Here is a 20,414-nt window from a genome sequence, read left to right as displayed (position 1 = left end):
CACTACAGCACCTGCAGTGGCAAAGGCCCCCCTGGGAATATTTTCTAGGGTGGGCTTCCCAAAGGAAGTAGTATCAGACAGGGGAAGCAATTTCATGTCTGCATACTTAAAGGCCATGTGGAAGGAGTGTGGTGTAACTTACAAGTTCACTACACCCTATCATCCACAAACAAATGGACTGGTGGAGAGATTTAATAAAACTCTCAAAGGCATGATTATGGGTCTCCCTGAAAAACTCCGCAGGAGATGGGATATCCTGTTACCATGCCTCCTTTTTGCCTACAGGGAGGTACCCCAGAAAGGAGTGGGCTTCAGCCCCTTTGAACTTCTTTTTGGACACCCTGCTAGGGGTCCACTCACACTTGTAAAGGAGGGTTGGGAACAACCTTTAAAAGCTCCTAAACAAGATATTGTGGATTATGTACTTGGCCTCAGATCAAGGATGGCTGAGTATATGAAAAAGGCCAGTAAAAACCTTCAGGCCAGCCAAGAGCTCCAGAAGCAATGGCATGATCAGAAGGCTGTTTTGGTTCAGTACAAACCAGGGCAGAAAGTGTGGGTCTTGGAGCCTGTGGCCCCAAGAGCACTCCAAGATAAATGGAGTGGACCCCACACAATTGTTGAAAAGAAGGGTGAAGTCACCTACTTAGTTGACTTAGTGTAAGGAAATGCCTCCTTGGCATGGTTGCCCCCTGACTTTTTGCCTTTGCTGATGCTATGTTTACAATTGAAAGTGTGCTGAGGCCTGCTAACCAGGCCCCAGCACCAGTGTTCTTTCCCTAACCTGTACTTTTGTATCCACAATTGGCAGACCCTGGCATCCAGATAAGTCCCTTGTAACTGGTACTTCTAGTACCAAGGGCCCTGATGCCAAGGAAGGTCTCTAAGGGCTGCAGCATGTCTTATGCCACCCTGGAGACCTCTCACTCAGCACAGACACACTGCTTGCCAGCTTGTGTGTGCTAGTGAGGACAAAACGAGTAAGTCGACATGGCACTCCCCTCAGGGTGCCATGCTAGCCTCTCACTGCCTATGCAGTATAGGTAAGACACCCCTCTAGCAGGCCTTACAGCCCTAAGGCAGGGTGCACTATACCATAGGTGAGGGTACCAGTGCATGAGCATGGTACCCCTACACTGTCTAAACAAAACCTTAGACATTGTAAGTGCAGGGTAGCCATAAGAGTATATGGTCTGGGAGTCTGTCAAACACGAACTCCACAGCACCATAATGGCTACACTGAAAACTGGGAAGTTTGGTATCAAACTTCTCAGCACAATAAATGCACACTGATGCCAGTGTACATTTTATTGCAAAATACACCCCAGAGGGCACCTTAGAGGTGCCCCCTGAAACTTAACCGACTGTCTGTGTAGGCTGACTAGTTCCAGCAGCCTGCCACACTAGAGACATGTTGCTGGCCCCATGGGGAGAGTGCCTTTGTCACTCTGAGGCCAGTAACAAAGCCTGCACTGGGTGGAGATGCTAACACCTCCCCCAGGCAGGAACTGTGACACCTGGCGGTGAGCCTCAAAGGCTCACCCCTTTGTCACAGCCCAGCAGGGCACTCCAGCTTAGTGGAGTTGCCCGCACCCTCCGGCCACGGCCCCCACTTTTGGCGGCAAGGCTGGAGGGAACAAAGAAAGCAACAAGGAGGAGTCACTGGCCAGTCAGGACAGCCCCTAAGGTGTCCTGAGCTGAGGTGACTCTAACTTTTAGAAATCCTCCATCTTGCAGATGAGGATTCCCCCAATAGGGTTAGGATTGTGACCCCCTCCCCTTGGGAGGAGGCACAAAGAGGGTGTACCCACCCTCAGGGCTAGTAGCCATTGGCTACTAACCCCCCAGACCTAAACACGCCCTTAAATTTAGTATTTAAGGGCTACCCTGAACCCTAGAAAATTAGATTCCTGCAACAACAAGAAGAAGGACTGCCTAGCTGAAAACCCCTGCAGAGGAAGACCAGAAGACAACAACTGCCTTGGCTCCAGAAACTCACCGGCCTGTCTCCTGCCTTCCAAAGAACTCTGCTCCAGCGACGCCTTCCAAAGGGACCAGCGACCTCTGAATCCTCTGAGGACTGCCCTGCTTCGACGACGACAAGAAACTCCCGAGGACAGCGGACCTGCTCCAAAAAGACTGCAACTTTGTTTCAAGAAGCAGCTTTAAAGAACCCTGCAACTCCCCGCAAGAAGCGTGAGACTTGCAACACTGCACCCGGCGACCCCGACTCGGCTGGTGGAGAACCAACACCTCAGGGAGGACCCCCGGACTACTCTACGACTGTGAGTACCAAAACCTGTCCCCCCTGAGCTCCCACAGCGCCGCCTGCAGAGGGAATCCCGAGGCTTCCCCTGACCGCGACTCTCTGAAACCTAAGTCCCGACGCCTGGAAAAGACCCTGCACCCGCAGCCCCCAGGACCTGAAGGACCGGACTTTCACTGCAGAAGTGACCCCCAGGAGTCCCTCTCCCTTGCCCAAGTGGAGGTTTCCCCGAGGAAGCCCCCCCTTGCCTGCCTGCAGCGCTGAAGAGATCCCTTGATCTCTCGTTGACTAAACATTGCGAACCCGACGCTTGTTTCTACACTGCACCCGGCCGCCCCCGCGCTGCTGAGGGTGAAATTTCTGTGTGGGCTTGTGTCCCCCCCGGTGCCCTACAAAACCCCCCTGGTCTGCCCTCCGAAGACGCGGGTACTTACCTGCAAGCAGACCGGGGCACCCCCTTCTCTCCATTATAGCCTATGCGTTTTGGGCACCACTTTGAACTCTGCACCTGACCGGCCCTGAGCTGCTGGTGTGGTAACTTTGGGGTTGCTCTGAACCCCCAACGGTGGGCTACCTTGGACCAAGAACTGAACCCTGTAAGTGTCTTACTTACCTGGTAAAACTAACAAAAACTTACCTCCCCCAGGAACTGTGAAAATTGCACTGTGTCCACTTTTGAAATAGCTATTTGTGAATAACTTGAAAAGTATACATACAATTGAAATGATTCAAAGTTCCTAATGTACGTACCTGCAATACCTTTCAAACAAGATATTACATGTTAAATTTGAACCTGTGGTTCTTAAAATAAACTAAGAAAAGATATTTTTCTATAACAAAACCTATTGGCTGGATTTGTCTCTGAGTGTGTGTACCTCATTTATTGTCTATGTGTATGTACAACAAATGCTTAACACTACTCCTTGGATAAGCCTACTGCTCGACCACACTACCACAAAATAGAGCATTAGTATTATCTATTTTTACCACTATTTTACCTCTAAGGGGAACCCTTGGACTCTGTGCATGCTATTCCTTACTTTGAAATAGCACATACAGAGCCAACTTCCTACATTGGTGGATCAGCGGTGGGGTACAAGACTTTGCATTTGCTGGACTTCTCAGCCAATACCTGATCACACGACAAATTCCAAAATTGTCATTAGAAATTGATTTTTGCAATTTGAAAAGTTTTCTAAATTCTTAAAAGACCTGCTAGGGCCTTGTGTTAGATCCTGTTTAGCATTTCTTTTAGAGTTTAAAAGTTTGTAAAAGTTTGAATTAGATTCTAGAACCAGTTTTAGATTCTTAAAAAGTATTCCAACTTTTAGAAGCAAAATGTCTAGCACAGATGTGGCTGTGGTGGAACTCGACACCACACCTTACCTCCATCTACAGATGAGAGAGCTAAGGTCACTCTGTAAACTAAAGAAAATAACAATGGGCCCCAAACCTACCAAAATACAGCTCCAGGAGCTCTTGGCAGAGTTTGAAAAGGCCAATCCCTCTGAGGGTGGCAACTCAGAGGAAGATGATAGTGAATTGGAGGAAGATTCCCCCCTACCAGTCCTATCTAGGGAGGACAGGGCCTCTCAAGCCCTGACTCCAAAAATACTAGTCAGAGATGCTGGCTCCCTCACAGGAGGGACCAGCACCTCTGAAATCACTGAGGATAACTCCAGTGAAGAGGACATCCAGTTAGCCAGGATGGCCAAAAGATTGGCTTTGGAAAGACAGATCCTAGCCATAGAGAGGGAAAGACAAGAGATGGGCCTAGGACCCATCAATGGTGGCAGCAACATAAATAGGGTCAGAGATTCTCCTGACATGTTGAAAATCCCCAAAGGGATTGTAACTAAATATGAAGATGGTGAGGACATCACCAAATGGTTCACAGCTTTTGAGAGGGCTTGTGTAACCAGAAAAGTGAACAAATCTCACTGGGGTGCTCTCCTTTGGGAAATGTTCACAGGAAAGTGTAGGGATAGACTCCTCACACTCTCTGGAAAAGATGCAGAATCTTATGACCTCATGAAGGGTACCCTGATTGAGGGCTTTGGATTCTCCACTGAGGAGTATAGGATTAGATTCAGGGGGGCTCAAAAATCCTCGAGCCAGACCTGGGTTGACTTTGTAGACTACTCAGTAAAAACACTAGATGGTTGGATTCAAGGCAGTGGTGTAAGTAATTATGATGGGCTGTACAATTTATTTGTGAAAGAACACCTGTTAAGTAATTGTTTCAATGATAAACTGCATCAGCATCTGGTAGACCTAGGACCAATTTCTCCCCAAGAATTGGGAAAGAAGGCGGACCATTGGGTCAAGACTAGGGTGTCCAAAACTTCCACAGGGGGTGACCAAAAGGAAGGGGTCACAAAACCTCCCCAGGGGAAAGGTGGTGAGACAGCCAAAACTAAAAATAGTAAAGAGTCTTCTACAGGCCCCCAAAAACCTGCACAGGAGGGTGGGCCCAGAGCCTCTTCACAAAACAATCCTGGGTACAAGGGTAAAAACTTTGATCCCAAAAAGGCCTGGTGTCGAAACTGTAGTCAGTCTGGACACCAAACTGGAGACAAGGCCTGTCCCAAGAAAAGTTCCACTCCAAACTCCAATCCAGGTAACACTGGAATGGCTAGTCTCCAAGTGGGATCAACAGTGTGCCCAGAGCAAATCAGGGTCCACACTGAAGCTACTCTAGTCTCTGAGGGTGGGGTGGATTTAGCCACACTAGCTGCCTGGCCTCCTAACATGCAAAAATACAGGCAGCAGCTCTTTATTAATGGGACAAGTGTAGAGGGCCTGAGGGATACAGGAGCCAGTGTCACCATGGTGACAGAGAAACTGGTTTCCCCTGGCCAATACCTGACTGGAAAAACTTATACAGTCACCAATGCTGACAATCAAACTAAAGCACATCCCATGGAAATGGTAACTTTAGAATGGGGAGGGGTCAATGGCCTGAAACAGGTGGTGGTCTCCTCAAGCATCCCAGTAGACTGTCTGCTTGGAAATGACCTGGAGTCCTCAGCATGGGCTGAGGTAGAACTAAAAACCCATGCAGCCATGCTGGGTATCCCTGAACTGGTGTGTGTAAAAACAAGAGCACAATGCAAGGCACAGGGTGAAAAAGTAGAGCTGGAGTCTGGAAAAATGGCCCAGCCTACCAAGAGAAAAGGAAAGTCAGTTGGGAAACCAACTGCAACACAGTCAGAAAAAGAGAACCTCTCTTCTCAGGAAGAAGTTCTGCCCTCTGAGGGAACTGAGCCTTTGGAGCTTGAACCTTATCAGGTTGAGCTCTTAGGCCCAGGGGGACCCTCAAGGGAGGAGCTGTGTAAGGGACAAGAAACCTGTCCCTCTCTTGAAGGCCTTAGGCAGCAAGCTGCTGAAGAGTCCAAGGGCAAGAAAAATGGAACACATAGGGTCTATTGGGAAGATGGACTCCTGTACACTGAGGCCAGATACCCCAAACCTGGTACCACTAGGAGAGTGGTAGTGCCTCAGTCGTTCAGAGAGTTTATTCTGACCTTAGCCCATGATATTCCCCTTGCTGGGCATTTGGGACAAACCAAGACGTGGGAGAGGTTAGTCAACCACTTCTACTGGCCCAATATGTCCCAGAAGGTTAAGGAGTTTTGCCTCTCCTGCCCCACCTGTCAATCCAGTGGTAAGACAGGTGGGCACCCAAAGGCCCCCCTCATTCCACTTCCAGTGGTGGGGGTCCCCTTTGAAAGAGTGGGTGTGGACATAGTTGGTCCACTAGAACCTCCCACAGCCTCAGGAAATATGTACATCCTAGTAGTAGTGGATCATGCTACTAGGTATCCTGAAGCTATTCCCCTTAGGTCGACTACTGCCCCTGCAGTAGCCAAGGCCCTCATTGGTATCTTTACCAGAGTGGGTTTCCCTAAGGAGGTGGTGTCTGACAGAGGTACCAACTTCATGTCAGCATACCTAAAACACATGTGGAATGAGTGTGGAGTGACTTACAAATTCACTACACCATACCATCCACAAACTAATGGCTTAGTTGAGAGATTCAACAAGACATTAAAAGGCATGATCATGGGGCTCCCAGAAAAACTCAAAAGGAGATGGGATGTCCTCTTGCCATGTCTGCTTTTTGCTTACAGAGAGGTGCCACAGAAGGGAGTAGGATTCTCACCCTTTGAACTTCTGTTTGGCCACCCTGTAAGGGGACCACTTGCTCTTGTTAAAGAAGGCTGGGAGAGACCTCTTCATGAGCCTAAACAAGACATAGTGGACTATGTACTTGGCCTTCGCTCTAGAATGGCAGAGTACATGGAAAAGGCAACCAAAAACCTTGAGGCCAGCCAACAGCTCCAGAAGTTTTGGTATGACCAAAAGGCTGCACTGGTTGAGTTCCAACCAGGGCAGAAAGTCTGGGTTCTGGAGCCTGTGGCTCCCAGGGCACTCCAGGACAAATGGAGTGGCCCTTACCCAGTGCTAGAAAGGAAGAGTCAGGTCACCTACCTGGTGGACCTGGGCACAAGCAGGAGCCCCAAGAGGGTGATCCATGTGAACCGCCTTAAGCTCTTCCATGACAGGGCTGATGTAAATCTGTTGATGGTAACAGATGAGGATCAGGAGGCAGAGAGTGAACCTCTCCCTGATCTTCTGTCATCAGACCCAAAAGATGGCTCAGTAGATGGAGTGATCTACTCAGACACCCTCTCTGGCCAACAGCAAGCTGATTGCAGGAGAGTCCTACAACAGTTTCCTGAACTCTTCTCCTTAACCCCTGGTCAGACACACCTGTGTACCCATGATGTGGACACAGGAGACAGCATGCCTGTCAAAAACAAAATCTTTAGACAGTCTGACCATGTTAAGGAAAGCATCAAGGTGGAAGTCCACAAGATGCTGGAATTGGGAGTAATTGAGCGCTCTGACAGCCCCTGGGCTAGCCCAGTGGTCCTAGTCCCCAAACCTCACACCAAAGATGGAAAGAAAGAGATGAGGTTTTGTGTGGACTACAGAGGGCTCAACTCTGTCACCAAGACAGATGCTCATCCAATTCCTAGAGCTGATGAGCTCATAGACAAATTAGGTGCTGCCAAATTCTTAAGTACCTTTGACTTGACAGCAGGGTACTGGCAAATAAAAATGGCACCTGGAGCAAAAGAGAAAACAGCATTCTCCACACCTGATGGGCATTATCAGTTTACTGTTATGCCCTTTGGTTTAAAGAATGCCCCTGCCACCTTCCAAAGGTTGGTGAATCAAGTCCTCGCTGGCTTGGAGTCCTTTAGCACAGCTTATCTTGATGATATTGCTGTCTTTAGCTCCACCTGGCAGGATCACCTGGTCCACGTGAAGAAGGTTTTGAAGGCTCTGCAATCTGCAGGCCTCTCTATCAAGGCATCCAAATGCCAGATAGGGCAGGGAACTGTGGTTTACTTGGGCCACCTTGTAGGTGGAGGCCAAGTTCAGCCACTCCAACCCAAGATCCAGACTATTCTGGACTGGGTAGCTCCAAAAACCCAGACTCAAGTCAGGGCATTCCTTGGCTTGACTGGGTATTACAGGAGGTTTGTGAAGGGATATGGATCCATTGTGACAGCCCTCACTGAACTCACCTCCAAGAAAATGCCCAAGAAAGTGAACTGGACTGTGGAATGCCAACAGGCCTTTGACACCCTGAAACAAGCAATGTGCTCAGCACCAGTTCTAAAAGCTCCAGATTATTCTAAGCAGTTCATTGTGCAGACAGATGCCTCTGAACATGGGATAGGGGCAGTTTTGTCCCAAACAAATGATGATGGCCTTGACCAGCCTGTTGCTTTCATTAGCAGGAGGTTACTCCCCAGGGAGCAGCGTTGGAGTGCCATTGAGAGGGAGGCCTTTGCTGTGGTTTGGTCCCTGAAGAAGCTGAGACCATACCTCTTTGGGACTCACTTCCTAGTTCAAACTGACCACAGACCTCTCAAATGGCTGATGCAAATGAAAGGTGAAAACCCTAAACTGTTGAGGTGGTCCATCTCCCTACAGGGAATGGACTTTATAGTGGAACACAGACCTGGGACTGCCCATGCCAATGCAGATGGCCTTTCCAGGTTCTTCCACTTAGAAAATGAAGACTCTCTTGGGAAAGGTTAGTCTCATCCTCTTTCGTTTGGGGGGGGGTTGTGTAAGGAAATGCCTCCTTTGCATGGTTGCCCCCTGACTTTTTGCCTTTGCTGATGCTATGTTTACAATTGAAAGTGTGCTGAGGCCTGCTAACCAGGCCCCAGCACCAGTGTTCTTTCCCTAACCTGTACTTTTGTATCCACAATTGGCAGACCCTGGCATCCAGATAAGTCCCTTGTAACTGGTACTTCTAGTACCAAGGGCCCTGATGCCAAGGAAGGTCTCTAAGGGCTGCAGCATGTCTTATGCCACCCTGGAGACCTCTCACTCAGCACAGACACACTGCTTGCCAGCTTGTGTGTGCTAGTGAGGACAAAACGAGTAAGTCGACATGGCACTCCCCTCAGGGTGCCATGCCAGCCTCTCACTGCCTATGCAGTATAGGTAAGACACCCCTCTAGCAGGCCTTACAGCCCTAAGGCAGGGTGCACTATACCATAGGTGAGGGTACCAGTGCATGAGCATGGTACCCCTACAGTGTCTAAACAAAACCTTAGACATTGTAAGTGCAGGGTAGCCATAAGAGAATATGGTCTGGGAGTCTATCAAACATGAACTCCAACGCACCATAATGGCTACACTGAAAACTGGGAAGTTTGGTATCAAACTTCTCAGCACAATAAATGCACACTGATGCCAGTGTACATTTTATTGCAAAATACACCCCAGAGGGCACCTTAGAGGTGCCCCCTGAAACTTAACCGACTGTCTGTGTAGGCTGACTAGTTCCAGCAGCCTGCCACACTAGAGACATGTTGCTGGCCCCATGGGGAGAGTGCCTTTGTCACTCTGAGGCCAGTAACAAAGCCTGCACTGGGTGGAGATGCTAACACCTCCCCCAGGCAGGAACTGTGACACCTGGCGGTGAGCCTCAAAGGCTCACCCCTTTGTCACAGCCCAGCAGGGCACTCCAGCTTAGTGGAGTTGCCCGCACCCTCCGGCCACGGCCCCCACTTTTGGCGGCAAGGCTGGAGGGAACAAAGAAAGCAACAAGGAGGAGTCACTGGCCAGTCAGGACAGCCCCTAAGGTGTCCTGAGCTGAGGTGACTCTAACTTTTAGAAATCCTCCATCTTGCAGATGGAGGATTCCCCCAATAGGGTTAGGATTGTGACCCCCTCCCCTTGGGAGGAGGCACAAAGAGGGTGTACCCACCCTCAGGGCTAGTAGCCATTGGCTACTAACCCCCCAGACCTAAACACGCCCTTAAATTTAGTATTTAAGGGCTACCCTGAACCCTAGAAAATTAGATTCCTGCAACAACAAGAAGAAGGACTGCCTAGCTGAAAACCCCTGCAGAGGAAGACCAGAAGACAACAACTGCCTTGGCTCCAGAAACTCACCGGCCTGTCTCCTGCCTTCCAAAGAACTCTGCTCCAGCGACGCCTTCCAAAGGGACCAGCGACCTCTGAATCCTCTGAGGACTGCCCTGCTTCGACGACGACAAGAAACTCCAGAGGACAGCGGACCTGCTCCAAAAAGACTGCAACTTTGTTTCAAGAAGCAGCTTTAAAGAACCCTGCAACTCCCCGCAAGAAGCGTGAGACTTGCAACACTGCACCCGGCGACCCCGACTCGGCTGGTGGAGAACCAACACCTCAGGGAGGACCCCCGGACTACTCTACGACTGTGAGTACCAAAACCTGTCCCCCCTGAGCTCCCACAGCGCCGCCTGCAGAGGGAATCCCGAGGCTTCCCCTGACCGCGACTCTCTGAAACCTAAGTCCCGACGCCTGGAAAAGACCCTGCACCCGCAGCCCCCAGGACCTGAAGGACCGGACTTTCACTGCAGAAGTGACCCCCAGGAGTCCCTCTCCCTTGCCCAAGTGGAGGTTTCCCCGAGGAAGCCCCCCCTTGCCTGCCTGCAGCGCTGAAGAGATCCCTTGATCTCTCGTTGACTAAACATTGCGAACCCGACGCTTGTTTCTACACTGCACCCGGCCGCCCCCGCGCTGCTGAGGGTGAAATTTCTGTGTGGGCTTGTGTCCCCCCCGGTGCCCTACAAAACCCCCCTGGTCTGCCCTCCGAAGACGCGGGTACTTACCTGCAAGCAGACCGGAACCGGGGCACCCCCTTCTCTCCATTATAGCCTATGCGTTTTGGGCACCACTTTGAACTCTGCACCTGACCGGCCCTGAGCTGCTGGTGTGGTAACTTTGGGGTTGCTCTGAACCCCCAACGGTGGGCTACCTTGGACCAAGAACTGAACCCTGTAAGTGTCTTATTTACCTGGTAAAACTAACAAAAACTTACCTCCCCCAGGAACTGTGAAAATTGCACTAAGTGTCCACTTTTGAAATAGCTATTTGTGAATAACTTGAAAAGTATACATACAATTGAAATGATTCAAAGTTCCTAATGTACTTACCTGCAATACCTTTCAAACAAGATATTACATGTTAAATTTGAACCTGTGGTTCTTAAAATAAACTAAGAAAATATATTTTTCTATAACAAAACCTATTGGCTGGATTTGTCTCTGAGTGTGTGTACCTCATTTATTGTCTATGTGTATGTACAACAAATGCTTAACACTACTCCTTGGATAAGCCTACTGCTCGACCACACTACCACAAAATAGAGCATTAGTATTATCTATTTTTACCACTATTTTACCTCTAAGGGGAACCCTTGGACTCTGTGCATGCTATTCCTTACTTTGAAATAGCACATACAGAGCCAACTTCCTACACTTAGGCACTGCCAGGAGTCCCCTTAGGGTGCTCCATGTCAGTCGCCTGAAACCCTACTATGACAGGGCTGATCTCACCCTGCTCATGGCAACTGATGAGGGACAGGAAGAAGACAGTGATCCTCTACCTGATCTCTTCTCTTCCACAGAACAGGATGCTCTTGTGGAAGGTGTAGTTTTGGCAGATGGTCTTACTGCTGAGCAGAAAGACCATTGCATAAATCTCCTAGATCAATTCTCTGAACTCTTCTCTACTGTGCCAGGTACCACTTCTTGGTGTGAGCACACTATAGATACTGGAGACAGTTTACCTGTCAAAAGTAAGATCTATAGGCAGCCTGACCATGTCAGGGACTGCATAAAGCAAGAGGTGCAGAAAATGTTAGAACTAGGAGTGGTTGAGCACTCTGAAAGTCCATGGGCTTCTCCTGTGGTACTTGTACCAAAACCCCATTCCAAAGATGGAAAGAAGGAAATGCGGTTTTGTGTAGACTATAGAGGTCTCAACCTGGTAACCAAAACTGATGCTCACCCTATACCCAGGGCAGATGAGCTCATAGATACACTGGCATCTGCCAAGTATCTAAGCACTTTTGATTTGACTGCAGGGTATTGGCAGATCAAATTGTCAGAAGATGCCAAACCTAAAACAGCATTTTCAACCATTGGAGGCCATTACCAATTTACAGTAATGCCTTTTGGTTTGAAAAATGCACCTGCCACTTTTCAAAGGTTGGTGAACACAGTCCTGCAAGGGCTGGAAGCTTTCAGTGCAGCATATTTGGACGATATAGCTGTCTTTAGCTCCAGCTGGGATGATCACCTGGTCCACCTATGGAAAGTTTTGGAGGCCCTGCAAAAGGCAGGCCTCACTATCAAGGCTTCAAAGTGCCAGATAGGGCAGGGTAAGGTGGTTTATCTGGGACACCTTGTTGGTGGGGAACAGATTGCACCACTTCAGGGGAAAATCCAAACAATTATTGATTGGGTTCCCCCTACCACTCAGACTCAGGTGAGAGCCTTCCTAGGCCTCACTGGGTATTACAGGAGGTTCATTAAGAACTATGGCTCCATTGCAGCCCCTCTTAATGACCTCACATCCAAGAAAATGCCTAAAAAGGTATTATGGACAGCAAACTGTCAGAAAGCTTTTGAGGAGCTGAAGCAGGCCATGTGCTCTGCACCTGTCCTGAAAAGCCCTTGTTACTCTAAAAAAATTCTATGTCCAAACTGATGCATCTGAATTAGGAGTAGGGGCAGTCCTATCACAACTTAATTCTGAGGGCCAGGATCAACCTGTTGCTTTTATTAGTAGGAGGTTGACCCCTAGAGAAAAGCGTTGGTCTGCCATAGAGAGGGAGGCCTTTGCTGTGGTCTGGGCTCTGAAGAAGTTGAGGCCATACCTGTTTGGCACTCACTTCATTGTTCAGACAGACCACAAACCTCTACTTTGGCTAAAACAAATGAAAGGTGAAAATCCTAAATTGTTGAGGTGGTCCAAATCCCTACAGGGAATTGACTATACAGTGGAACATAGACCTGGGAGTAGCCACTCCAATGCAGATGAACTCTCCAGAAATTTCCACTTAGACAATGAAGACTCATCAGGTCATGGCTAGTCTTATTGTCCTTCGTTTGGGGGGGGGGGGTTGTGTAGGAAAGTACCATCTTGCCTGGCATGTTACCCCCATTTTTCACTGTATATATGTTGTTTTAGTTGTATGTGTCACTGGGACCCTGTTCTCCAGGGCCCCAGTGCTCATAAGTGTGCCTGAATGTGTTACCTGTGTAGGGACTAACTGTCTCACTGAGGCTCTGCTAATCAGAACCTCAGTGGTTATGCTCTCTCATTTCTTTCAAATTGTCACTAACAGGCTAGTGACCAATTTTACCAATTTACATTGGCTTACTGGAACACCCTTATAATTCCCTAGTATATGGTACTGAGGTACCCAGGGTATTGGGGTTCCAGGAGATCCCTATGGGCTGCAGCATTTCTTTTGCCACCCATAGGGAGCTCTGACAAATCTTACACAGGCCTGCCACTGCAGCCTGAGTGAAATAACGTCCACGCTATTTCACAGCCATTTTTCACTGCACTTAAGTAAATTATAAGTCATCTATATGTCTAACCTTTACCTAGTAAAGGTTGGGTGCTAAGTTACTTAGTGTGTGGGCACTCTGGCACTAGCCAAGGTGCCCCCACATTGTTCAGGGCCAATTCCCCGGACGTTGTGAGTGCGGGGACACCATTACACGCGTGCATTACATATAGGTCACTACCTATATGTAGCTTCACAATGGTAACTCCAAATATGGCCATGTAATATGTCTATGATCATGGAATTGCCCCCTCTATACCATCCTGGCATAGTTGGCACAATCCCATGATCCCAGTGGTCTGTAGCACAGACCCTGGTACTGCCAAACTGCCTTTCCCGGGGTTTCACTGCAGCTGCTGCTGCTGCCAACCCCTCAGACAGGCATCTGCCCTCCTGGGGTCCAGCCAGGCCTGGCCCAGGATGGCAGAACAAAGGACTTCCTCTGAGAGAGGGTGTTACACCCTCTCCCTTTGGAAAATGGTGTGAAGGCAGGGGAGGAGTAGCCTCCCCCAGCCTCTGGAAATGCTTTCTTGGGCACAGATGTGCCCAATTCTGCATAAGCCAGTCTACATCGGTTCAGGGGACCCCTTAGCCCTGCTCTGGCGCGAAACTGGACAAAGGAAAGGGGAGTGACCACTCCCCTGACCTGTACCTCCCCTGGGAGGTGCCCAGAGCTCCTCCAGTGTGCTCCAGACCTCTGCCATCTTGGAAACAGAGGTGCTGCTGGCACACTGGACTGCTCTGAGTGGCCAGTGCCACCAGGTGACGTCAGAGACTCCTTGTGATAGGCTCCTTCAGGTGTTGCTAGCCTATCCTCTCTCCTAGGTAGCCAAACCCTCTTTTCTGGCTATTTAGGGTCTCTGTCTCTTGGGATTCCTTAGATAACGAATGCAAGAGCTCATCCGAGTTCCTCTGCATCTCTCTCTTCACCTTCTGCCAAGGAATCGACTGCTGACCGCGCTGGAAGCCTGCAAAACTGCAACATAGTAGCTAAGACGACTACTGCAACACTGTAACGCTGATCCTGCCGCCTTCTCGACTGTTTTCCTGGTGGTGCATGCTGTGGGGGTAGTCTGCCTCCTCTCTGCACTAGAAGCTCCGAAGAAATCTCCCGTGGGTCGACGGAATCGTCCCCCTGCAACCGCAGGAACCAAAAAGCTGCATTACCGGTCCCTTGGGTCTCCTCTCAGCACGATGAGCGAGGTCCCTCGAATCCAGAAACTCTGCCCAAGTGACTCCCACAGTCCAGTGACTCTTCAGTCCAAGTTTGGTGGAGGTAAGTCCTTGCCTCACCTCGCTAGACTGCATTGCTGGGAACCGTGACTTTTGCAGCTACTCCGGGGCCCCTGTGCACTTCCGGCGGAAATCCTTCGTGCACAGCCAAGCCTGGGTCCACGGCACTCTAACCTGCATTGCACGACTTTCTAAGTTGGTCTCCGGCGACGTGGGACTCCTTTGTGTAACTTCGGGTGAGCACCGTTTCACGCATCCTCGTAGTGCCTGTTTCTGGCACTTCTCCGGGTGCTACCTGCTGCTAAGAGGGCTCCTTGTCTTGCTCGACGTCCCCTCTACCTCCTGGTCCAATTTGCGACCTCCTGGTCCCTCCTGGGCCACAGCAGCGTCCAAAAACGCTAACCGCACGATTTGCAGCTAGCAAGGCTTGTTAGCGTTCTTTCGGCGGGAAAACACTTCTGCACGACTCTACAAGGCGAGAGGGATCTGTCCTCCAAAGGGGAAGTCTCTAGCCCTTTGCGTTCCTGCAGAAACCGCAGCTTCTTCTGTCCAGTAGAAGCTTCTTTGCACCCACAGCTGGCATTTCCTGGGCATCTGCCCATCTCCGACTTGCTTGTGACTTTTGGACTTGGTCCCCTTGTTCCACAGGTACCCCAGATTGGAAATCCAGCGTTGTTGCACTGTTGGTTTGTGTCTTTCCTGCCTTATTCCCCTATCACGACTTCTTTGTCCTTTGGGGAACTTTAGTGCACTTTGCACTCACTTTTCAGGGTCTTGGGGTGGGCTATTTTTCTAACCCTCACTATTTTCTAATAGTCCCAGCGACCCTCTACAAGGTCACATAGGTTTGGGGTCCATTTGTGGTTCGCATTCCACTTCTGGAGTATATGGTTTGTGTTGCCCCTATCCCTATGTGTCTCCATTGCATCCTATTGTAACTATACATTGTTTGCACTGTTTTCTAAGACTATACTGCATATTTCTGGTATTGTGTATATATATATTGTGTATATTTCCTATCCTCTAACTGAGGGTACACTCTGAGATACTTTGGCATATTGTCATAAAAATAAAGTACCTTTATTTTTAGTATAACTGTGTATTGTGTTTTCTTATGATATTGTGCATATGACACTAAGTGGTACTGTAGTAGCTTCACACGTCTCCTAGTTCAGCCTAAGCTGCTCTGCTAAGCTACCATTATCTATCAGCCTAAGCTGCTAGACACCCTATACACTAATAAGGGATAACTGGGCCTGGTGCAAGGTGTAAGTACCCCTAGGTACTCACTACAAGCCAGTCCAGCCTCCTACATGGGCTTCGTGGTAAATTTATGGGTGACATAGAGTACTGGTTATGTGGGGATATTATGGGTTCCGTGACAGATTACAAGTGGGTGAGTTGATATCAGCTTGTGTTGCTCGATTACAGGTTTAAAGCGTAAAATTATAGGTTGGAGGGCATATGGAACGTGGTGTGGTACGATGGAGGCTTTAGTAGTAGATTACTTGGATGAGTTGGACAAACACAGGGCAATCAGTGAACTTGCAGGAGTGCAGCTAAGCAACAGAAGGATGGCATCTTTCAAGGTCAGTGGTAGACTACAGGTTGTGCTCCAGATTACAGGGATACGTGGGAAGATTACAGTGGAGCGGTAAATTCAGGGGCTGCAGGGGAAGGTTACACTTTGGGCGGACAGATCATACGTTGTGTGAAGCAGTCATGGCTGTAGGACTCGTGACGGCACTCAAGCGTAGAATTACTAAGCGGATGGGCAGACTATGGGGCCTGAGGTACATTACAGGATAAATGGATAGATTGGGGGTTTTCTGGTAGATAATGTAAGTAAGGTAGGAAGGGCTGAGGAAACGGTGGTCAGAGAAGGACCTGCAGTGGCCGGAACCAGTCCGCGATGTACTGTCCAGATCACGGACTCCATCCTTTGCAGACTACGGATGGTCACCACCAGAGCACGGAAGAAGGGACCATCTCAGAATCACATTAAACTCTCCAGGTGATAGACCCACCATTTAAGGAGGAGTTGAAGTTCTGACACAGTCTTTAGGCTTTGCTCATTGGTTGTCTTGTTTTCGTTAAATTATCAGAATGTTCTTGTGGGCGTGTCTATCATGAAGGTGCCCTTCTAGTTCTAATAAACACAAAATAAAATGGCACCTCAGAGCGAAACACGTGTCGTTGACTGCAGATTTCCAGCAATGAAACAAGAACAGTCCACAGAAGGGTCACGATACTTTCTGCCACTCGTGGGCCATCAGGGGTCTCTAGGAGGTCCTGTGTGCTCCTCTCCTTCTCTACATCAGAGGGATGAAGGCCTGAGTGCACCCTGACAAGGGTTCAGCATGCTGTGAGGTCAGAAGGATACTGCAAACTGCACATAACAGCTGAGCTGCAGAGAAGACGTGGTGACACCTAATCTATGAAGAGTGGAGGTACATCTCCATCAAGGGAGTACAACAGATCAGAGGCACTGCAAAGCGGCAAGTGGACCATCATGGAACCGACTGGTGCCTCCGCAAGGCCTGGGGCGTCGGGCGGAGTCAGGGTCGCCCTCAGCCCTGAACGTCTTCCAGAGGCGCCAGCCTGTCCATAGTTGAACATTTTATGTAAACTCTACAGTCTGTGGCTACAACTTGCCAACGCACTACACAGACACCCGCACACATCTCTCTGGTCTCTTACCACCAGCACAGAGGACAGTCCAAGGCAGCCGCCTTACCTCTAGCAGTTGGACTGCTCCCTCATGTTCCTTCTTGGCTTCGACCTGAGCCTTAAGAAAAGGAAAGAAACCTTGTTATTCAGTCATTGGTACATCATGGAATGACATCCTCACTCCTCTGAGCTAAAGGCTCTACAACAGGGTGTGTGTGTGTCTGTGTGGTGTATGTGGGGTGTGTGTGTGTGTGCTATGTGTGTCTGTGTGTGGTGTGTGTGTGTGGTGTATGTATGTGTGGTGTATGTATGCGTGGTGTGGTGTATGTATGTGGTATGTGTGTGGTGTGTATATATGTGGTGTGTGTGTGCGTGGTGTGTGTGTGCGTGGTGTATGTGTGCGTGGTGTGTATGTGTGGTGTGTATATGTGTGGTGTGTGTATGTGTGGTGTGTGTATGTGTGGTGTGTATGTATGTGTCTGCGTGGTGTGTGCGTGTGTGTCTATGTGTGGGATGTGCTGTGGTGGGGGAAGCGCCTTCTGCCGTCATTTTTGGCATTTTTCACAGGCAGATATTTCTGTAGACAGAGACTGTTACGTGGTTGATAGTTTTCACACGGCTGAGCAGCCCCCTTAACAACGAAGCTTCGCAATGACGAGACAAAACAAGCATTGGCAAGGCCAAAAGGCTGCAGCCAATGCCGGACATCCTGGACTTGCCAGTGCTTGTTTGAGACGCTTCATCACGAGAGCACCTTTTGGCGGGTGACAGGAGGGAGCTCTGTGGGTTGGCGCAGGATTTAGGAAGTTTTCAGCTTCAGGCCACTTCAGTAATTACCAGGCGCTATCTCGGGAATCTCACTGAGGGTTGTTGGTGTCAGCGGTGTGATCAGAGCTGGGGTGCGCTCCCCATCCCTCACTTGTGTGTCCCAGCAGTGTATTGTGCACTGGGGAGCAGTGTCTGGAGCGTGCACGGCGCCGGAGCCACGACCCATTGCATCTAAAGAGCTCCCACCAACTCACACAAGCGCCTGGAAGCGAGTCAGTCCTAGTATGGCTGTTTCTCCTAATGGTATTGTATTTTAGCAGTTGTATAGCTCATCCTAGAGATGGGTAAAACAGCAAATTTACATGGAGACCAGACCCAGGCCGGGCCAGGAATCTGGCGTGGCTCTAATAGCAAAGCACGAGCCGAGCCATCAGCATATGGTCTGTAAATGATACAGTAACCCCAAACAAAGCAGTTTTTCAATTTAAAATATATTTTTTCTTGAAAAGATTTGTTTCACTTTAGTGCCCTAGGTTAGATCCCTGAACAGTGGTAGTTTTCAGACACGCACTTTCCCCCGCCTCCGGTGTCCTTGGTACACAGCCCCGAGTGAACCAGATGATGTGTCTGTTCAGTGCACCTGCCTATGGGTGACATTGTTACACTGTGTGGAGAACCCGGATTGTGTATTAAGCCATGCAGAGATATCTTTCTACACATATTGTACATCCTGAACTGAATTCCACCAGTGTGCTCCAGATAGGACACTCAGCCAAAATCAGGTAGAGTAAACTGCATCGGTTAGTGCAAGCTCACACGTTTTAGTGATGTGGGGAAGCTGGGATTTGATTCCAGGATTCCTGGTTTCACGTCCACTGGATGAAAACCTCCTCCTCGCTCCCTTTTATCACCTCAGTACAGAGAATTATGTTCAATTATTTCTAGGCCCAAATTAGTATACAATGTTCAATAAACACAAGTGTGATGTGTAATTCAATATGACAGGATGAGTTTGTTTTGTTTTTTTGTTTTTTTTTAAGAAAAGAACAACGCTCACAGGGAGGCAGGAGGCTCTTTTTATGTTAATATCACTGCTGTCTCCTGGGGTAAAAAAAACATTAAAAAGAGAGCGGTTCAGCGCCTCAATGAGAGCAATCATCGTGATTAGCATAACAAGGAGGACTGACTTCCCACGGAGGTTCATCTTCTTTAACAGGTGTTCAGTGGCACACCTCTGAAATGCAGCTCAGCTGCCGACATACAGATCTGAAAAGCACCTTTGAGATTCCAGGGCCCCGCCTGCCCTGCAGCTCGATGCTTTAGGGCAGGAAGGGCAGTGCCCGGAACGCTTGGCACAGGTCTGCGGTGGCTCGCAGGCCCAACGGACAAGGGCCGAGCCAGATCTTCAGCTCGAGCCAGTCTCGAGCCAGTCTCAAGCCTGGGTTGGCTGGCCCACCTCTACCGCTCCACACTTCCGACCGTGCCTCGAAGCGCTTCAGAGTGGTCGAGTAAGAGCCTAGTCTGGATACGCAGCATGGACCGTAGGCTCTGGCTTTATAAGGGGCCTCTTTGGGGGAGTTTGGATTTTGGGCCTAAAGTCGAGAGGAGGCGCCAACCGCCTTGACACACGGATCCTAGGACCCGCTCTAAGGGGCCGAGCTACTCTGCGTTGACACACACATTGGTCACAATGTATCACTTGTGTGTATCGCCTCTAAAGAGTAAACAATGAACAGAGCAATGACCCCCCCACCATACATTTCATGTATTACGTAGGCATGTTATCAACTCGCGCCCCTCCTAAGCATCAATTCTTGAGGATTCTTAAACTCGTCCAGAAGTAACTTTATGCTTAAACTTATGATACTGAGATGACACGTCACATCCAATAGAAATTGTAAACCCAACCCACTACGTCAGAATATTTTAATCAGAATTTTTTCTGGTTCGTTCAAGATGTCCCTTAGTAAAGCATTCTAAACCATAGTCATACGTGGATCAGATGACAAAACTAACAACAAACTTCAGTGTTCATACTAACGACATTACATTGCACATTCTAACCCAAGTCACATTAAACGTGTGGTTTAAACGTTCCTTGGTGTCCCACATACGCCCTGAGACTGTTTATCAACAGATATGTGTCCAACATATATGGAGCTATATCCACCAAAGCAAGTGTCCAGCACAATTTATTTTGCATTGTATGGATGGGAATATTTTATTGGGTCCACCTGCGGGGACCTCCAAGTACGGTGGGGCCCTTAGCGGTCGGGACATACCTTTTCTTAATACTTTCCAAATGGCTGAAGGGTATGAATCCTCTCAGTCCATTATCATTTAATTCAAGGTTCCTTATAAATGTGAGTGCCCTCGGTCAGTATTTCAAAGTACGCCAACGCGTTTCGACCTTCCTAGCGGGCTTATGCTTCAAATGAAGGTCTTCTTCAGGGCTATGTATTTAGGTGTTATGAAGGACACATGTTTCGAAAAGGGCTCCTTGTCTTAGTACATGAGATACTGTGACTGGCTAAT

General features: G+C 49.0%; 1 protein-coding gene across 2 annotated transcripts in view; it reads right to left on the bottom strand.

Moving 5' to 3' along the window:
- Positions 1-20,414, bottom strand: part of RIMBP2 (RIMS binding protein 2) — a 1,257,287-nt gene that overhangs the window by 417,992 nt on the left and 818,881 nt on the right. For both annotated transcript variants that reach the window (XM_069215362.1, XM_069215363.1), the window contains one exon: positions 17,179-17,229. In XM_069215362.1, the coding sequence (XP_069071463.1) occupies positions 17,179-17,229 (51 nt within the window). The remainder of the gene's footprint in view (positions 1-17,178; positions 17,230-20,414) is intronic.

This window comes from Pleurodeles waltl, chromosome 11 (assembly GCF_031143425.1).
Source record: "Pleurodeles waltl isolate 20211129_DDA chromosome 11, aPleWal1.hap1.20221129, whole genome shotgun sequence".
Lineage (NCBI taxonomy): Eukaryota > Metazoa > Chordata > Amphibia > Caudata > Salamandridae > Pleurodeles > Pleurodeles waltl.
The sequence above is the reverse complement of the archived record's forward strand: the minus strand, read 5'-3'. Positions and strand labels throughout refer to the sequence as shown.